Raw genomic sequence first — 14,921 nt, 5'->3', positions numbered from 1 at the left:
TGTATAGGGTTACACAGAATCACAGAAACACACAAAATCCCTGCTTCTAAGAAGATTTTTATTTTCATTTTAATCAGGGGAACCGGAATCATCCACTATGACTGTGAAAGCCTGCGGCCTCCCAAAGGGCAGGGCATAGGGGTGTTATTTAAACAAGGAGACGCTTCCCTTCCTCTGACTAAGCCGTAATGTCTCTCATCTATAATTACTTTAAAATGCATCCCTCCATCCTTATTTGAATTTTTAATGTTTATTTATTTCATACATGTACCCTCCTTAAGCGGCGATGTGATGTGAAACAAATCGGTGAGCGGGTGAAGATAAAAGCTTTCATCATACTGTCCTCAAACATCTTTCCAGGTCTGGATCAGAGCTCTCGAAATGTAATTGGAATGGCAGTGCCTGAAAAAGTAATATTGGGTCAGGTAACCGGTGCCAAAGATTTTACTGGGACAGAAAATTAAGTAAAGTAAGTGTGTACCTTAAATTAGTTAATTGGATACATAACTTTAGTCAACAAAAACAGGAAGTCCATCTAGTAAAAGCTTTGGACCCAACATTTTACAGTAATATCTCTGCAGCGAAGACCGGTATTTTTTGGTGTCTTTTGGTGTTCTGCTTTAGAAAAGTCTTCACTACAAAATCATTACAACCTACATGTGCTAGAAATAATGTAAAATATGCCGTTTTACAACAGGTCACATCTTGAGCCACAAAACCATGGAACAGAACTCCACAAACTCAGGTATGATGTGCATATAATACCAAGATGCCAGCCTGTGCCCCCTCTCTCCCCCTAAGATATGATTCACAATTGATTTGTGTTCATCACGGTTTGCTTCTTGTGACAATATTTAGAGCAGTAAGAAATTAATGAGAGATTCCTCTGAATGCCTACAAGCCCTTGCACGCCTTTTACTCGTAAAATTTGCTTTTGCATGTAATTAAACCTGGAAATCCAAATTTAGCCATTTCCTTCACACATACTGGTATTTAACACAGTAGGCATAATCCTCATTTCATCTGTGAATAGCTCAGATAAGACGAAAACACACAAAACAGCATCAGCGAAGAAGAGAGAGGGAAGCTTACTGGAAAATCAGAACTGAAACAAAAATCCCAGATCTAGGGTTACGCCATTCTTCTCTTGTAATCCACTGGAGATGGGAGATTATTCCATAAAGTACTGCAGGGGAATGTAGGCCAAGCTGTTGCTCATACAGAGTGAAAGAGAACCCATCTAATTCCCGCTGCTGTTTCTACTGCTGCTGCTGCTTCTCAGTCCTTTGATGCCAGGAGACCAGAGACCTTATTCCCATATCTCCTTTTCTGGATTTAGTCATCTCACATTGTATTATCCCTTGCCTACCCTTCATGAAACAAACACATAAGACCATCACAAGTTCTAGCATAGCCAAGGTGTGGCCGAATGTAACAGTTGGCTAATAAGTTTGCCTCATGCCCCATGCTCCATAAGGTAGTCGCCCCAGTTGCCCCCCCCACCCTCCACACATCTTGTCTCTCTGTCAGCACCACCATCCTCTCCCCCCTCTTCACTTTGTCAGCAAGAATTTGAGGTGTGTCACATATTCATTTTACACTGCTCACCCATATTTAACATGATTTATTCCCAAACAGATGCATCATAAAACTGCAGCCAAACTGGAACCAAACTGGATTACTCCACCAGGCCAAAGTTATGACATTACTACCCCATCAGTGCACTGTCTTACTTCCACTCTTGGGAGGCAAGGAAACCACACTAACTGTTTGGATACAAAGAGGAATGGTTACACAGATCCACAAGGGACCTTTTTGGTCCCCAGCAATACTCAGGGCTGGACAAATATCTGCAGCCACACTCTGTTGCACCAAATAATCATACACAGCCAAAGGCAGTGGCCGGGGTTGCTTGTCAGGACGAACTGGGACTCCTATGCATCCCTAGGGATAGGCAGCAGGTCACACTTCCTTCCCTTGGCTATCCATTCCTTCAGTAGAAAAGTTGTTGTTTTTCCTCCCCTGCCAGGTTTTCCAGGTTTAATGGAGATTAATGAAATACTACCCAGGAAAAAAAAAGTAAAGAAATGTAGGAAGGAGCACTGGGGTAAACTCTAACCCCAGTGTAAATATAGCTGTAATAAAGCACAGCTAACTTTCCTGTCTGTCAACCCCCTTGTTTGCACAGGCATTACTTTGTGAAAACAAGCAAAATCAATTAAGCAGATTCTGCGACACCAGCCCTTCATCTATCTAATGGAGCCTAGAAACCCTTTTAAAGTTTAAAGAGTCTGGTAGTCATTTCCATCCACCTTAACAAGGTACACTGGTTCATATCCCAGTGCAGCGCAGTGCAAAGCATCAGAATGGGACAACACACACACACACACACACACACACACACACACACACACACACACACACACACACACCATAAACACACAGTTACAGCTTTCAGAAGAAGGAGACTGGTAAAGATAATTTACTGAGACAATGCATTGATATTCATGACATTATTTCAGTTTGCCTTAAGCTAACCAAATGTAGAGTAACATGAACCCATAGTCAAACAGAAGTGGGGTTAACCCCCACACTGAAATACACCAACAGTGTCAAAACAAATCAGTGTGCCCGCCTGATCTCTCCAGGGTAAAGAGTTTACACAAACCACAGCCATATTGCAGAGGACTCTAGCACCGCACAGCACACAACACTTTGGGGGGGGGGGGGGGGTGCAGCGATTATTCCTAGGTTGTGAAAACGTTCATCTCCCGCTGTGCTCTCTTTTCTTCTCCATCTCCTTTCTTCTCTGCCACCCTCAGTTAATTTTAGCCTCCTCTCCAGCCTTCTGGCTACATCTGGAGTGGGAGGTAAATAAAGGCTTCAAAAATAAGATTAAAGTAGGTGTACAACGTTTTTCCTTTTAATATAAAGTTCAGGGAACATCAGAGATGAATGGAGTTGATCTAGAAGGATTCTGAAGCGCTCACCTGCAGACTGAACAGCCTCGATTGCAAAGGCAAAGACGGGCAGCTGGTTGTAGTTGCACACACACATATGAGAAGAGCACATTAAGGAAAATTAATAAAACCTATATAATTGTACTGGCTATACATATATCCAATAAAAGCAAAATCAACAAAAGTATCCACACACAAAAATGACAGCGGTACAGGGGAAGAGCTTAGGTTGAAAAGCAGTAACAGTGCGAGGTGCAGTGGCATTTTGCTTCAGTGCTTGACACAAAGAAAGAAAAACGTAATTTCACAACCAATCGTATTTTTTTGGGTGGTGGCATTGGACTGGCAGGCAAACAAAACCAGGAAGAAGGTATTTTAAAGTACAATACACAGCAGGCGGTATTTTAGATCACGAACCCCAGTTCTCTATAAGAAAATAAAACAGGATATTCTGTTTGAAATTGTATTCCGGTCATGACAATATGTCAGTCTTGTACAGCGAAGGAATGAGATCAAACTGGCAGAGCATGTGTGCAACTTCAAAGCCAGCTTCACAGCAATGATTTTTGGGTTGTTTTTTTTCTCGTATTGAACTATAAAATTGTTCCGGTGTGCTGCAGTTTAATAAATTTTACTGAAGGAAAAAAAAAAACTTTAAAAAATACCATGGTAGGGTTTCAATACCTTGTGACCTTTCACTTATTACTCCACAAGACTGAAAGAAAGCCCCAAGCGCTGATGGACAGTCTTTGCACAAACTCCCATTAATGTCAGATAAACTTTTATATTCTGACTACCTGGTATAACAGTCTGCCCAGTCTAGCACCAGTCATCAGGTGCTAGACTGCTAGACAATCTGATGGGCATTGAACACTTCTGGGTAATCTCTGACCAATCCCATTCCATATTTCCCAGAAACCCCTTCTGCCCTGTCTGCCTCACACTAATCCACAGAATTTCCTCCACACAACCAGTGAGGGCATGATTGCTACAACATCCAAATCAAAGCCATTTCTTTGACAGGAGCGCACAAAGAAACTGTATTTAAATTCATTTTCTATAACTTGCAATATATCCTTGCATCACTCCACTGCAGTAACTGCCAGTTGAGAAGTTAAACGCTGTCCTCAGTGACAGCTCGAGCATGTTGTTTTTTATTATTATTATTATTTTGTTCATAAATTAGATCTGAGAGTCTCACTAGGCTGGGAGCTCAGAAATTCCTTGAGGATGTCAAGAAAAAGCACGAGACACTGTCCAATCCGTATATAATAATAATTGAGAATCACAGCAGCACACTGAAGTCTGGTGCACATCTCACAATAATTAGGAACAAGCAGAATGACCGGCATCTCTGGCACCATGAAAATGAATGTGGCATGTGGAAGATTAATGACTTTATCTGCCACGTAAACTGGCCATGAATACTGCGTCTGCATTTAACATAAAGCAGCCTAAATTTACATGAGCTTAATTATTTTCTTTCTGTGGTTAATTCTTGAGAGGTAACACTGACGGGTTAAGTTCTCATAGTTTTATATTCTAACCTAGCCCAGCCTAGCTCTCACGCTGTCATTACAGTACCTGTTCGTCTGGCCTTTACACTCCTCAATAACTCATGAGCACTGTGTTATTTATGAGACCTACGCAAGTGCTGTTCTTATTAGTTGTTGCTTACACCAGGCCTCGCCTCACCTCCTTGACAATATCTTTTATGCAGCGCCCCCTAGTGTAACACTCCATTAACTACTTACATAACAGAACTCGATCATTAGGAGCATCAACAATCACTTTCTCTGCTTAATTATTCGACTGCCGTGAGCAGTCTAACCAAAGAATAGAAGGGGGGAACTTCAGTCAATTCCCAGATCAGATGGTGTTTGTGTGTGTGTATATATATATATATATATATATATATATATATATATATAGTAATAAAGTCACTGTGTTGTGAGGTGATTCAAAAAAGGAAAACAACAGCAAAAAGGCTAAATATGAGACAGAAAAAAAAGGAGACCGTTTCAAAGCCTCAAGCTCTTTTCAGAATTTCACAGTCTTACCTTTCTGCACATCAGTGATTGATTATGTTAACAACGTTCTTAGAAGCAGCATAAATAAATGGCAGTAACGTCCTGTTATTATTGTTGAAGGAACACACAGACGGGTTCAGTGAATGTGGATGATTGTTCCTTTAATTACACGGCACACATGACACTTCAAGGCTGATTGCGTGAACTTGGTTAAATAGCGTCTGTTCCTCGCATCCTGCTTTCTGATTGTTGTTCCTGGACACATGCACATCGGAAAGAGCAGGCGAGGCACACTCAATCAATACATACATACATTACAGTACATGCATTGCCCCAACCAAAATAAAAATAAAATCAAAACTAAACTACAAAAAAAACTACTGTTTTGCCAGTTTTTGAAAAGGCAATTTTCCTAAGGTCATTAGGAAAGCTGACATTCCTAGAACTTAAACTGAAAAATCTGCCCACTAAATCCTCAGTAATCTCATTCATTTTACGCCACACTCTCACGCTGGCACCATATACTTCCAGTCTCCTTGGGAGTCACACAGTCTGGTTAACGCTGATTTATTTGTTTATCGCTGTCACTGACTCTCCCCACCTCTCCGCCGATCAAGGCTGTTCCTAAGTACATCACTGCAGGCGCACAGGCCTTGTGAAAGCTGAAGCTGGCCCCTGTGTAAAGTGCACGGGCTTTCAGCGCACAATGACTCTGCAGGCGCAGTAATATACACTGAGCCGAGGTTTACTCTTTTCCCGTCTTGTCAGGGAGGAACATTTTCCACAGCTACCTTCAATCTTCATTGCACTTTACAGTTTTTTTGTGTTTGTTTTTTAAGCTGTGATGGGGAGGGCAGTATCTTTGAAGGGATCTATGTGCACACCACTGCTAGAAACTCCCATGTCCATTTACAACGTACTTCATGCCACCTATTCTTACTGTATGTTGCCAGGATACAGATCCTAAAAACTTGCACAACATGCCTCTGAGACTAAACTCAAGGCTCCCTTGTAGAATTGAACTGTCTTAGCTGTTTGCATACTTTTTGTTCCTCACTCTTTAAAACAGTGCACTCTTGGCCCGTTTAGCCTCTGCTCACATCCCAATATTAGCTGTCTGGAGCAACTATCATGGGAAAGGGCCTTCATCAGTGATCATCATGCTGTACATTTCCCATCTTTATCTTGTCAATTCACAGTACACTGAATTGCTGTGTGTGTAGGCCGGCTATTGGTCGAGCACGACTTCACTGCTTGCTGCCAGTGCGATGCGGATCGTAGTTCAGCAGGAAGACTTGGATCATTTGTGTGTGGAGTTAAAACTGACGATTGAGAAGTTTAAATAAATGAATACAAAAAATCATAAAATAACACATTTAAAAAATGGAAACACATTAATCAGTATATGGATTTCAGAGCTTCTGGTCGCAGAGTTTCACATTGCTAACGGAACTGTCTTCAAAACCTGCCATATCATGTAGGGAAAATCTCCTGGACCATATGCTACCACAGTAACCCTAATCTGCACACATGCTAAACATATTAGGCAATAATGACACATTCCTCTCTTCAATAGAAGATGTATTAAGAAGCCAGCAACGTGTTACAGCATTACTTTCACAGCAGCCTCAGAGGTATATCTAGTGATCTTGAAGCTTGAAGCGCATCCAATTACTATTAATAACAAGCGGCAAATTTAACTTGTAAAACACTTATTGTAGCTTCAAAACAGACACAACAGTAGGGAAAAGCCATTCTTTAGCACTTTAAATTTTTTTATTTATTTTTTATTAATTTGTGATTTACACTGTGGCGTATACATGTTGGAGGAGACACACATGAAAGCTCCCGTGCAGCAGCTCCCATGAGCTCATGGGTAGTCATGCTGTAGATATTGATAGGCAGATGGGAAGTCAGATTTCTTTCAATGGTACTAATTTTGGATCAAATAATAACAAATAAAAAATCAAGCATTTGAGTCCTAAAACATGCAAACACATTTGAAATCACCTGTGTGTTTTGTTTGTTTTTCCATCTTGGCCCATGTGCAGCATAGACTCACAACATTAACATCAGCCTTAACCCCCCTGCCCCCGACCTTTGAGAGCAGATTATGTAGCTAGGGGCAAAGCATGTCAGTTGTCTTAATAACACCATTACCACCAGAAAAGGGGCGGGATCAGCATCTTTCTCCAAGTCAAGCAAAACAGCTGTTAAAATTCACAAGCAATTGGTCCCAACACTGACCTTGATCCACAGAGCAAAGGTCTTTACAATCTGCTGCCACTGCGAAGCCCACTGCGTTTGGAAGATGCACGGCAACTCTGGCACGCAAACCCACACAAATGCCATCTTTCCTGCACTGCGACACACAGTCGCTTGCTCTGACAAACCTCTGTGTTTGCTGTTGCGTTGGGTGCACTGGTCGCCTTGATCGTTGCCATCAGCTACACACAAGGGCTCTTGTGCAGTGCTCCATAACACTGCATCACTTGACAGCAGTCAGATATCCACAGGATTCCTGCGATGAGCCAGTCCCCACCGAGGATTGTTCCTTTAGAAGCGCATGAAGTGTTTTCCCATCTAAAGGCGCCGCAAACAATTGACAAAATTGCCCTTGTCTGTATCTTACAAAGCTGCGAAATTACAAAAGCTTGAAAAACCTTGAGCGTACCCTTAACCAAAGTTAGAAATGTAGTTTTAGCAGGAGGATTTACTCTCCCCAGGCCCTTATCCAGTCTGTACCTCTGAAATTCAGCGTCAGTGGAGGTTCACAAACCAAAAAAACGAGCAATGGCCTGATCTTTCAGAGCTTTATTCTGCACGGTATTTGGGGCCGGGAACAGCTGACTGAGCTTAGATCCATGCGGTTCACTTGAGTGCCTCATATCTGTGCTGCAGGAATGACCTACCCTGGCTACCCAGCCTCGCAGCTTCAGCCAGACAGGCTACCTGATATGCTGATAACATGTAGGCTATTCATTGTTGTGCTGATAGTTTATGGAAAAATAGATACATTTTTTTTTTAAAGATCCTGTTGCCGTATTGAATAACGCATCACCACCATCTCAGAAGGTGACCTCTGATCCCTCCGATCATCTTCCATGCAACTTTCTTCTCCTTCTTGCTCTGTGCAACTGCACCATTGAATGCCTTCCTCTTTTTGTCCTGTGAAATTTCTATCTACAAACTGAATTCAAATTCAGATACAGTTTTATATGCACCACAGCTGTGCTTTTCCCAAGTCGCAATTACATCAGGATTAAAGGCCCTGCCAATCGGTACATAGGTGGAAGTGTAAATTGTAGATAAGACATACAAATGTGTGTTAACAGATATACGTATTCAGAAATGAACATGCCAGCTCAGGATTTACTGCAGTAAGTTTTTCAAAGATACATCCTGCAAACAGTACATCATAGATAGGATATTGTCTGACCCATTTATGACAATATGAGTTCTGAGAAGAAACTAACAATGCAGAAACAAAAATGCAGGGTCTTTGCTTAAAATACTGCTCAACATCAGGCCTAATAAAAGCTGTAACACGATGTACAACACGATGATCACACAGAGAAGATAAAACCCTGCTAGCAAAACACACACACACACACAAACACACACACTCATATATTATACACATGCATACACAGACTCTCAAAATCTGCTCCTTTGCTCGTTAATTCAGTTGTCAGCTATAGAGGAAAAAAGACATTTCAAAATAATGTGATCAAAATGCACCTTCACACAGGTACTCTCCTGATACACACAACAAGACACCCACCCCTACACCTGTCAGCTCTCTGCATTTGAACAGTAATGCAATTTTAACTACACACGTTTGCCTGACAAAAGGGATGGACACTGCTGCTGTTCAGTACATAACCCTCCTCTCCTGCTTGTCTCTCTGTGCCCCGGTGGCATTACCTCTCCGAATCAATCGGCAGTTCTGTTCATGGTAATGAAAAAGTCGTCCGTGTTATTAAAACAGTCCTACACAGCAGGTTAAGGTGAAACCGAGCGACACCAAACTGATGCTTATTATGTTTCCTTGTTTTGGGGGGGTTGTTTTTTCTTGTTCTGAGATCAATAGAACAATAAAGCCATTCGTGCTTGGTGTCACTCATAGTTCAGTCAGTTGTCTCGAACAACAATAAAGAAGCCGGTGATTCAGACAGCAGGTTCCAGAAGGTCTGCACAGTGAAGTGCAATGCAGTCAATACTGTAAGTAGACATAAAACAGCCTTCTTATGTAAAGCAGAGAAGCAAGCAATATAATATGTTAATCTCTTGGCTCTCTAAAGGGCATATTCCACACAATGCACTTCCCTAGTTTGCAGTGTTAAATTATTATATTATCCACCACAAATAAAATAACCTAAAACAAATAAACAAAATGAAGATGAAAGATACTAGATGCAAGCGCTGATAAAATACAGTATATTAATATTTGAACACATGGACAAAAGCAGCTAGATAGGTCTATTGCTGAATAAGGTCTGTGGATGCAGTGCTGCATTACTGACTCATTTTTCAAGAAGTGTAATAAACTTGCTTCAGTCCATGTTATTCAATCAAACTCGGTGTGTAAGAAATGCAGAATCTGCCTGCAAACACAAAGCTGGGTGCCTGAATACCACTCTGAGAAGATATGTCAGAAACACAAATCACACTTCTAAGTAGTATACAAAAAAAAATATAGGCTATATAAAAATAAATATAAATATATGAATCACAAATGCCCTCACCAATGCATGCTGTAACATAAATAAAATAATTAAACAATACGCAACGTTGGCCTTAGTGTTAAAATAAAATTAGCCATAAACAGATGACCCCTGTTCTGCCTCCTAATAACCACACGTCATCACCCAGTGCTTACAGAAGCATTCCTGCAATATATGAGAATATGTCAGTACAAATATGATGCAGGCACCGTGGCTGTTGCTCAAATGATCGATATAGATCTACAGGGCAGGAGAGCTCGTGCGGTGGGAGTGATAGTGGAGTGCAGCTCCAGGAGGCCCAGTGAACAACGCGAGTGTGTAATCAGGGCAGCAATGTTCACGCTCACCCCATCACAGACAGGGATCAGTACACACCGCAGATGGAGGTAAACATATATTAAGCACATCACATTTGCTTATAAACTACAGGTCTAGCAGTTTAGCACATTGTTTACTTTTGCAACCTATGGTCATATATAAACCTACCGGATTATAACTGTAAAATTAAGATGAAAAGGGAGTGGGAGGAAATTGAAGTTTGGCCTTTCCCTCACAGAGTTGGTTAAGCACGGCCATGATGACCTATCAGATGTTAGGCTTTTTGGGTACTTTTTCCAAGCAGACATGTTCTTAAATGAATTCACTCTTACTTAAGTACCTTGATTATGCATAGAATAATTATTAATTATCACAGACTAATACCCCAGTGGCTATAAATACCTGCACTCACTTGTCCTGTACAGAAAATTAATAAGTCTGAAATTGAGCAATTAGGGCAGTCAGTGACTTCTAATTAGTATTTAGGATCTCAATTTAATTACTTAAACGTCAGTTGTTCTCTAGGCCATTGAAGCACTTTCTATAGAAAATGGATGACCTTTCACATCTCTGAAGTTCTCTGTGGAGTGCCTACATGCATTTCTTTTAAACAGACAGGCTGACAGACCGACAGACAGATAGACACATTCATAAACCACCGTTCCCGAAATCTGCGTTAGTGCTGCCACCACACCAGACTGTCTTCATTAGCAATAGGGATCTGTGTTCAGGCTGGAATATGTTGACAACCTAAGCTCCAGTGAGAAGGACAAGAGGCTAGGGTTTTCAAAAATATATAAGAATAAATTATTTTAAACTATTATCCAGCGAGAATAAAACAAACTTTCCTGAGGAGTTTTATTTAAATTTCCTTTTGTTCACATTTTTAGTAAAACATGTACAGATTTAAAATATTGAGATAAAGTGTCAGACTCCTGACACGTCAATGCATTCTGCCATGTGGATTTAAAAATTAACTAAATGCAGATGACGTCTCTTTTATGAGGTGCCAAGTGAAAAAAAAGGCATTGATATGTTAACATCTTTTTTTAAGATCTCACTTTAATCTTGTCTTTTGTCACAGATTTAACTTTTGTTTTACTGAACATTTAAAGACATTTAAATAAATATCCGAGGAATACGGTTAGATACTTCATATATCTGAACATGTCTTAAAGAGATCCACACTGAAATCCAGGAAAGAAAGAAAATCTGAGGGAAAAGGCTTGACTCTTTAAAACTTCATGCCTGGAACATCAGAGGGGGTGGGAGGATTGTGAATGCAGACATTTGAAATCCGAAAAAGATCTTCCATGCTGACTTCTGCATCACAGCACCAGTGGATGCCTGTTCACACATTATAGGGCTCATTGGTGTTTACCCTAAAGCACCCCACCCACTGAAAAAATTTAACAAACAAACAGAAATATCCAAAAATAGTTGTACCATGAGTCATTGCACAATAGAGCCAAACTGAGAACATCTGGACTTCATTTGTAGATTTACATCATAACTGTTTTGTGGTCTTCACTAGTGTGGAAGTCAATTGCACTGCATTTATACTGTGTGTTATTCCTGCAATTTGAAAATCCGTAAAAGGTGGCAAACTGTGTAGTTCCTCTCAAGTGCTTCTGCGGTAAAGGGCCAGTAAATGACAGTGTGCAGAGCTAAATCGTCAGTTTCACTCTGGTGCGGTAAAAGGCCATTCCACTCGAACACTGTGATCAGACACTCTCAAGTGCTAATGCTGCAAGCGGCTGGGATGCACTCTGGAGTTCAAGGCTGACTGTCTGACAAAATTAGCATTTGTACGCACACACACACACACACACACACACACACATAAACAATGCTAAATTGTCACACAAAATGCTGCTTGTGCAGACTGCTCCAATTGTGTGTATTTTGGACAGTAACTGTAAGGGTTATGGTGAGGCAAAAGTCCACAAGGAGGGTTTGGCTTTTAGGACCAAGATGGATTGTTTGCGTGTGTGCGTGTGCGTGTGTGACTAAAGCAGTGGTATTGGGGGGTGTTTCATAGCACTGCAATACGCAAAACTCACTTATAATTTTAAAAGTATATATACAAGTATATTTGAATCAATTAATATATCTGGGCATTCCTAAGGAGCACCTAATGGTAGTTCTGGGTAACACCTGCTCAATGCCTCATGAAGGACGGGTGTGTATTGAAGGAGCAGGCTCCATGTTCAGTGTGAGAGAGGGGTGTCTGGGGTAGCACAGGTGTTTGTCTTCGATGTACCTCAATGTTCATTTCAGCTTTGGGAAATCATGATGCTCACGCCGAACCAATTTCCTAAAATAATATCATTCCACTGTTGTTGTTTTTTTCTTTTAATTAGTAATACATTTAAAACAATATTTGATTTTCTTTTTTCATGAACAAATATATTTACAGTCTCCACCCTGCCGAGTTCAAAGTCTATGTTCAATGTAAGAGCCGTGGAGACTCTGTGCCCACACGGTAAGAGTTGCAGGAAACTGGAGGATCTTCACTCTCAACTCGGTTAGGTTTCAATTGCCAAACTGGAACAGGGAACTTCCCAACCAGCAGTAAAGGATGCTAATCGGGGTAAGGGAGTTATTTACTTAAAAAAATGTTGTATTTTATATCTTGGGTACAGAAGATGTAAATCCTTCAATGTATGCTTTGAGGTCTCAAGAGAGGCTATGTGTTGAAACATTGTAAGTCTTTACTTTCTACAGCCACAAAAGCTACATTAAAATGACACTCTTTCCATAGGAGACACTGGGGATATGTAAGACTTAAATCACCGACAATCACTTGGAGAGCTCCAGTAAGACTATCTTCACCGAGTACATACTGTGCTATCTTCTCTTAATATGACAGTGCTTCCTCGAGAAAATACAAATCAAATACAAACACTCACTAAAATACTACCTCTCTGTGGATTTTTAGATATATAAAAGAGCATCATTGGAAATCGTGGAACAGAGAGATATTTGTGGTATTAAAAGTTAAACGTCTCAAACGCCACACAGAGTCAACATACATAATAAAACAACTTAAGAGATTTAACGGATGGAAATAGAAACAGACAACAACATGCAGGTAAGTCGTTAAGCCAAATTGGTAGTTAAACGTTACAGAAAAAACTAGTTGAAGTGCACTGGGTATGTTAATGTATTATTATTATTGATAATATTATTGATATCATTGTTATTATTTACAAATACACGACATTCTTCAACAAGAACAATAATAATAATAATAATAATAATAATAATAATAATAATAATAATAATAATAATAATAACAACAGTATTGTATAATATTATTAATAATAGTTAGTTAGGGAAGCTTTTGCAATAATTCCATAACGCGGACGCAAGAGACAAACCAACCCCAAATCCAAACTGATGCGTCCTACCTGAGGATGACGGTGTCCCCCTGCCTGATGGTGATGTTGTCCAGCACCCTGTTGTCAGCCTGGGACTCCCCGCTGCGCACCAGGACCCCTGCCGGCACAAGAAACAGCAGCCTGAGAGAGAGCACCACCAGAGCCTGCCAGGACAGCGCAAAGTGCCCCAAAACACCCATCCTGCGCGCAAACGGCACCGACTGCGCTCCTGCGAACCAGGGAGATAGTTGCCAATTCCCGCAGGTCAGCGCAGACTCATAGGGTTACAACTCCCACACCGGGGGAGGGGGGGGGAGAAGGTATCTAATCCGGCTCCCCGTTCACTCCAGGTGAAGCATCTGAATCTGGATGAGAGAAGTAGGGATGCGTCCTGCGCAGTGGAAATCCTCAGCAATCGCGCCGTTGCTGGATCTGGGAGCGCATTGATTAAAACAACAGCAGCAGCAAACACTCAGGCGAGGACTATAACCACGAAACCCACTACAGCCAGTCTCTCTCTCTCTCTCTCCTGTGGAAGTAGGAAGTTTTAGCATGCATTTATCCAGCCGGTATCAACGTGGAGTAGGAAAGGCAGAGTGCAGGGTAAAAACGCCCAATTAAAGCAGCAATGCAACTTAATCACACTGCGCTGGCAAGAAGTTTAGTTGTGAGGGGTGGAAGGAGTGCATACCCCCAAAGACACAAACCAGCAGACGAGCTGCCCAAAACGCGAAGCACCACAGAAAACAGAGAAGGCTGTTGTGATTGGTGCTGCGGTATTGAGCAGAGAGGAACAACATCCCCCGGAGACAATACTGGAGCAGTGTGTGTGTGTGTGTGATGGAAGGAGATGGAGAGGGAGATAAAGTGTGTATGTGTGTGTGTGTGTGTGTGTGTGTGTGTGTGTGTGTGTGTTTTTGTTTTGTTTTGTTTTGTGGTCATCTCTGGTTTGGGACAGTAAGGTCTGTAAAAGTGAATGCATTTTTTCTCTCTCTTTTTCTTTTCTGTTTTCTCTGTAGGATGCGAGTTCTCTTCATTCCAACCCCTCCGTCTCCTGCATCGCTGTATGATAGACTTAGAAAGTGTTGTCATGGCAGCAAGAACAGTCCTGAGTAGCGGCATGGATACAGGGCAAAGAACATTACAGCTAAATCCACTTCTGCCATGCAGCCAGTATAAATATAGCGAAAATCCCCACTACTGATGTGCAGCCAATGTAAATAAAACTTGATTGTGCAGATCAAACAGCGAGTGGACATGTGAAATAGGAAGGGGGTGCATGGCAAAGAAATTGTCACACCTGGAGCAGAACATGTATTGTGTACCCTAATTGATTGTGCTGGACAACTAAACCATCGGATTCAATTGTCTTTTTACTTTTAGGTATTATGATTCAACTTTAACTGTCATAGTTTTATGTCTGGAGAAGTAAGATTACTTCATCTCCCATACCTTCCCACACACACTCAAACCAGGCTCAGGACAGGGGGACACAGCAGCCCT

General features: G+C 41.2%; 1 protein-coding gene across 5 annotated transcripts in view; it reads right to left on the bottom strand.

Annotated features, from left to right (window-relative positions):
* ntm (neurotrimin) overlaps positions 1 to 14,921 on the bottom strand; it is a 360,902-nt gene that overhangs the window by 125,820 nt on the left and 220,161 nt on the right. For 2 of the 5 annotated variants that reach the window (XM_066707849.1, XM_066707867.1), the window contains exon 1: positions 13,449 to 14,859. In XM_066707849.1, coding sequence (XP_066563946.1) covers positions 13,449 to 13,618 — 170 coding nt within the window. In that variant the 5' untranslated portion in view covers positions 13,619 to 14,859. Of the gene's footprint in view, positions 1 to 13,448; positions 14,862 to 14,921 lie in introns of those variants that run through there. The other 3 variants (XM_066707858.1, XM_066707886.1, XM_066707876.1) reach the window with 3 other exon arrangements.

This window comes from Amia ocellicauda, chromosome 1 (genome assembly GCF_036373705.1).
Source record: "Amia ocellicauda isolate fAmiCal2 chromosome 1, fAmiCal2.hap1, whole genome shotgun sequence".
In the NCBI taxonomy this organism is placed as follows: domain Eukaryota; kingdom Metazoa; phylum Chordata; class Actinopteri; order Amiiformes; family Amiidae; genus Amia; species Amia ocellicauda.
Note: the sequence above shows the minus strand (reverse complement) of the source record. Positions and strands in the feature narration are given on the sequence as shown.